This window comes from Orcinus orca, chromosome X (assembly GCF_937001465.1).
Source record: "Orcinus orca chromosome X, mOrcOrc1.1, whole genome shotgun sequence".
Lineage (NCBI taxonomy): Eukaryota > Metazoa > Chordata > Mammalia > Artiodactyla > Delphinidae > Orcinus > Orcinus orca.
In genome coordinates, this window is record NC_064580.1 from 63,582,788 (window position 1) to 63,588,983 (window position 6,196).

Here is a 6,196-nt window from a genome sequence, read left to right on the forward strand (position 1 = left end):
GGATCTAGAAATTTGTGTTTCACAGAGACCCGGAGAACTTTGGCTGTAATTCTTGGAAGTCAGGCTGCTCAGTCAAGGCTCAGGCTCAGCCCTGGGGACGCTCCCAAGGTCCTGACCTTGAGGATGCCCAAAGGTGTGTCCAGGGCTTGAAATAGGTTTTGTAGAACACTGCGATGGGTCTTAAGGCCATGACACCTGAGCCCCCAGGGCTCTAGTCTAGGAAGTAACGGTTGTCCCAGTCTGCTTCTACTTCTGGTCTGTGGCAGGAGGAAGAAGGAGAATGTGGAGATGCACTGTAGGGTCAAGAGATTAGAGTCAAGCAACCCCTGCTTAACGGCTCTCCAAACAATCTGCACCAACGCACACTCACAACATCGGTGTATGCTATTCTTTTGATATCATTAATTTTTAAATGTTTGTCAATTTGCAGTTTGAAAAGTGTAACCCCATTGTTATTTTGTTTCCATCATTGCCTGTGGTGTTGAGCTCCTATTCCTTTTGTATCACCATTTGTATTTCTGTAAACAACCTGTTCAGGTTCTCTGCTAACTTTCCTATTGTTATTTGTTTGTGGGTGTGTGTTTCTCGAGCTGTTTCATCAGAGTTCTCTGTATAATGTAACTATGATTCTTTAATGTGTTATAATTGAAGAATGTGTTTACTCCCAGCCTCTCACTTCTCTTTTCGTTTTATTTCCTGTGTCTTCTCATATGGCTTTTCATTTGGGGTGTACATACTGGCTGCTTTATGTAGCCCCCACCACAACCACGCAAGGTTGGTAAGACTCACCCCAATTTTCAATAACCGAAAACAAGTCTTTGAGAAGGTGCAGCGATGTGCTCCCTGATGCCAACCTGAGATCCTAACCTATGTATGTGCAAGAATCGAAAACTATGTAATGAGTTGGGCCCATGATAGGCTGTCAGCCAACACTAAAGCCCCTTCACACTTGTCTCCTCCCAGGCATAGAAGGAATAAAGTACATAGCAAAGCTAGACCCTTTTACCCGTAGAGGAACATGCCTATTTTAACCCCCCACGACAAGGTATTTCAGAAGAACGGGACATGATAATGGGCCAGCTGGACAGAAGAACACTGTACTGAGGGTCCGGAGATCTGGGGGCCAGGACCAGACCCATCCCTGACCGTGACTTTGGCTGACTGCGATTCTCTCCTGGTCACTTCTCTTAAACCAAAATGACGGTTCTGACCCTCACTTCACAGAGCTGGGGTGGGGAGAGTTCTTTGACCCTAGCTGGGTTAAAAGGGAAGGAGATGTGCTATACCTCCAGCAATCATTTCAGCAGTCCATAGCCCTCCTCGTTGCAAGCTCTCAGCTATCGCTAGTGTATTCATGATTTTCATGCAAATGGCTGCTGGGGCAGGTTGGGGGGTAGGGGGGACAAATGAGATCCAAAGCCTACCCCAAAGTGCCTGACCTCGAAGAAACTGCTCTGTCGGCTCTGGGCCCGGTTCAACACCTGCTGCTCTGTGGAAGGGCATCCCACTCAATCCTCACAGCCCTTCTGTGAGACAGAAGCTATTATTCCTATAAGCCCCTGGACTCATCCCTAGCCCCCAAAGTCCTTCTCAACCCTTCAGGAATGCTGTGGAGATTGATGAGGTAAATCCGACAGCACTGGGAGATATTAAGAAAGCGCTGAGGGTGATACAAGTCCAGCGCAGTTCGGTCAACTGAAGAAAAAACAGAGCTGCTCCTGGTCCACTGAGATGAATGGTAACTGTAACAACTATTCATTATTAAATGCCTTGTAGAGTTACCACAGAGTTTGAGCCCTACCTTCACAACATACACCAAAACATAACACACTTATTATGTGGATAATCATGTATGTAAAAAAAATTAAATAAATGAAACAGCATATGTATCCACTCCCCAAGTGGCATAGGATTTTGTTGATTTCCTTTGTCATTGTGAGCATATTTAAGGTAGCTCCCCACCATCCCATCGGCTCTGTGAATTTTAGCAGTGTCTACGTCCAGACCTGATGTCTTCAGCTTCCCGCTGAATCCTGCTTCTCCACTTGTGATCCCTATCTTGGTGAATGGCAACCCCACGCCACAGGTCACTCAAGCTGGAGACCTGGGTATCATTCTTGGCCCCTCTTTGCCCCTCTGTCCTGGTCCCCCTCCAACCTAAGACTACCCGGATGGGTCAGCCTTTTGTGTTTGTGGTCCTCGAGAGTGTGCTCTCCATTGGGAAGGTTGAATGATTGAGCTCCCTGCCTTGGAAAGCTGAGGGCTACACACATTATTCTGTGCTTGAAAGGCCCACCATTAGACTCCATCTTTTGTATGAGACCAGTGGTTTTCAGACCATGCTCAGGAGTGTCCCGGAGGTCTGTAGAATTGCCTCAGGGAGCAACAGGTGAAGGGCACAGCAGATGTCATTCTTTTTCCATTGGATGACCACCATCATTCTATTAATGTAGATAATTCTCCAGTGGGGTGTGGCGTGGTATGAGATTGGACCTTGAGCAGTGGCAACTATCTCCAGGTGATCCTGTCACCTAGGAACCCTGACCCCCTTAGTGTTTTAGCTTTGTTGGGTGTAGGACTGTATGTACAGAATCCCTGTCCCTAAGAGGGTGAACTGTGACAGAGAGAACCCAGGGCTCCTAGCTGGGACCAATGGCGTGTAGGCTGCACTGCTGTAATGGAAGGGCCCTTGCCTCAGATGAGCCGGGGACTGAATCCTGGCTCTGTCCCTTGCTGGTGATGTGACCTCAGAATGGCATTCACACCACTCCCCTTGTTTTGGAAGACTGGAGAATAAACTGAACACGTGTGAAGCCCCTGTAACACAGCAGGCTGTGTAATGTTTGGCAGAGCTGAAGACAAATGTTGCCACCTTCCAAAGGTTGCCCAGGATTTCACTGGGACATAGCACCAGAGAGAATGAGGGTGGATGGGGTGAGAAAAAAAAAAGAAAAGAAAAAACCAAACAAACCATGTTTAATCTCTTGCTCACTTGTAGGCTCCAATGGTCATCTGTTCACCATAAGAGCTGGGAGATCCTGCTGACCCATACCCTCTCCTGAGGAACTGTCCACTTTCTTCACCTACCTGAACCATCCCTAGGGTTCAGGGATTGTGATATGATGTACTTGCGGGTGGGGGGAAACATATGCAAAGGAGGAGAGCTCAGAACTTGGGCTCAGTAGTGTTTGAGAACCAAAGGTGGAAAACTGATGACCCACGCCTCTCCCTACTGCTGAACTGTCTGTCCACTTCCTCCACACAACTGTCCTGTGTGCTCTGACTGTTCACCTGACTGTTCAAGGGGTAATGAGGCCTCTCTTGAGATGCACAAGTTCATGCGTTCCTAATCATGGCTGACAAGAAGGGGAGGCATATTTCCGGCTGATTCTGAGCCCGCCACAAACAGACAAGGATCAGAAGGCTTACGGATGCACACAGGTAGGAGAACATGACTTACTGAAAATGCAGGCAATCACTTCCAGAAGTGCCAAGCCCAAAGGAGAAGAAGGACTTGCCCAAGGTCAGCCAGAAAGATTATGGTTCTCCCAGGCAGGGAGTGTTCTTGGGGAGGCATATGGGGAATACCTTATGAATCTGGGGCTTGCAGGGGAAACTATCTACTGCTGTGAGGCTGCAGAATCCAAAGGCCTGTACAAAGTGGGATGCAGGTAAGGCCATGTGGTGCATCAAAGCCCCAAGAGGGGCTGAGAGGGGTGACGGCAGCCTGAGGTCAAATCGACAGCAGAGGTGTTCCTTCCAGGAGATGATGTATAGTGCTGTGTGTGGGTGTCAGTCGGAGTCTGGACAGTAGTGGGCAGGTGGCTCTGGGCCTAAAGGGCTTCAAAAATGTTAGGGTCAGATTTGAGAAACCTGGACAGGGTGGGGCTTTTCTGAGGGTGCGGATCAGAAGTGAGGACTCCTTGATACCACATCCTGCTACATAAAATCCCATCTCTGCTGCTTGGATTTCAGGTGTGGCCGCTGAACCCCTCTCCATGTTTATCCACCAGATTTCAGCGTATAATTCCTTGTTTCCGCAAATATTCACATCCTAAACACACACACACACGCACGCATGCATGGGCAGACACTCTCTGTAACCCTCAGTCGTGTCTAGTGACTGATGTGAGAGGTAACAGCAGCTACAAAGGAGTGAAAGGCCAGCAGGCTCCCAAGACCCTGGGAGTTGGAGATACTCTCATACTTTGGACAGGATAGAGCCCCAGGATGTGAGATCCTAGCCTCTTTTGGAGAAGCAGCGATATGGAACTGAGCATCCCCATGAAACAGGGCCCAGCCTAGGAGAACAGAGCCATGTGGGGAAATGGGCAGTTCCTAGGCCACCAGGAATAGCTGCTGAGACACTAGACCTAAAGCAAACCAATCACACTAAGATTCTGTACCTGTGGGTTCCACCTTCGCTGCCCTCCAGGGGCGTAGGAAAAGGTCTATAAAACAGCTATCTATTTGGGACTCCCAAATGTTGTTTCCTACCGGAGCCCTATTCCACGTGGGACTCATTAGTGCTTATAGACACTGCACCTCTGAACAGCTAAAGGACAATTAATTCACACAGCAGGCACTGTCCAAGCACTTTTTCCACTCCTGGCCTTGAATAGGGGACTACGTGGAGAAAAGGATATTTTGGTGTGTGCCAGTTAGGCTCTTTGATATGAAGAGCGTATCCTGTATCTTTATCTGTTGCCTGGTCATTTTTGGTGTTGCAACATCTAACAGGGCCTTCACATGTTGTTGGGCTAAAGGGACAAATATGGTCCAACTCCCGGGATAGACTTCCCCTGCTGATATTATGTTGCAATACATATCAAGGTCACCTTAGAAAGGGGAAAAAAAACAATCATCTTATGAAAATGAATAATCTGTAGTTAGAGACCAGGTTGCCTGTTGGAGGGGCTGCCTTGTGGTGGAGTGGGGGTGCTTGGGATCTGACTCTATGTGTGCGGGGCTAAGAGTTTTTATTCGGATCCAGAGATTCTTTTTCCACGTGTACCTCCCCCATCCCCTTCTATACAACCACTGCCCAGTGGTCCTCAGATATGAAGACTCCGTGTGGTGTTAGGAGAAGAGAGATGTTATTCCTTTCTCATTCCTGCAGTCCTTTCCCCTCAGGGTCAGAGCTGTCTGCTGTGGAAAATTCACTCCTCATTGGCTGAAGTCTCTTGCAACCATGACTGAGGAACCAGCGGCACTGCCCCAAGAAGAAGGGTGTACAGCCTTATAGGGCTAAGTAAGATGCTAGCTCCCTCCCTCTGCCACACCCCCCCACCACTGACAACCCCCAATTCACCTGAGGCTGGTGTCAGTGTTGAAAACTACACTGTTGAAAAGACGAGGTGAAAACAGTCGAGTGTGGCAGCATTTGTTTCGGGCCCAGCGACCGAGAAACTGGGGAAAGCAGGGACAGGTGGCAGCACAGGGGGCTTGATCACCGTTCATGGGTCTGTGTCTGTGCCCTGAGGTCTCAGCTTCTGAGTGTCTGATATCCTACCCTACAAAGGAAAGCAGAGTGACAACTGGACCCTTGGGAATGCTGGGGGAAGTCAGGCATGGCCTGGGGACTCTCTGGATGGAGCAGGAAGGGGAAGCATGTTGGCTTGGCTGTGAGCAGTGAGAGAGGAAGAGGCTGGCTCTGAGCTCTCACCTGAAGGACTTGGTGAAACAGGCCAGGGCTCTCTGGAACTGGCTCCTCCAAGACCCTTGGGGACCAGCAGGCTCCCTGGGCAATCCTGTGCCATTGGATGGGTTCTACATGGTGTCAGACAAAACAACAAATTCCTCAGTGTCTTTAAGCTGACCTTTCCTGTTCTGCAGAGGGAGAGGGAGAGAGGGAGAAGAATAGCCTCATCCTAATGGTCCCTGCCTTCCCTGGTATTCAACAAGTTAGTATGTAGATCTCGGCCTTGTTCCAGGTGCTGGGGATATAGCAGTGACCTCTACAGAGCACATCCCAGCTCCTGGGGCTGACAAACCATGACACCAGAGGGAAAGCAGACTCACCGCGTCAGGAGGTGGAAGGAAGGGAATGAATATCATGCTTCTAGGAGGGTGTGATGTGCTTGTAGTGACCGACGGGACTTCCTTGAAGAGACCAGCTAAGCTCCTGACTCTGCTGTGTGCAAAGAGGCTGAGGGCCTGGCCCTCCACACCCCTCCAGCCCCTCTGACCCCGCCCT

The 6,196-nt window shown here is 49.5% G+C and overlaps 1 protein-coding gene across 1 annotated transcript; it reads right to left on the bottom strand.

The window, feature by feature from the left end:
• Positions 1 to 211: 211 nt before the first annotated feature.
• On the bottom strand, positions 212 to 6,057 carry FAM236C (family with sequence similarity 236 member C). Its single transcript, XM_033418039.1, is given in 3 exon segments — positions 212 to 293; positions 5,666 to 5,829; positions 6,022 to 6,057. Coding segments are annotated over 3 exon segments (282 nt in total).
• Positions 6,058 to 6,196: the final 139 nt, after the last annotated feature.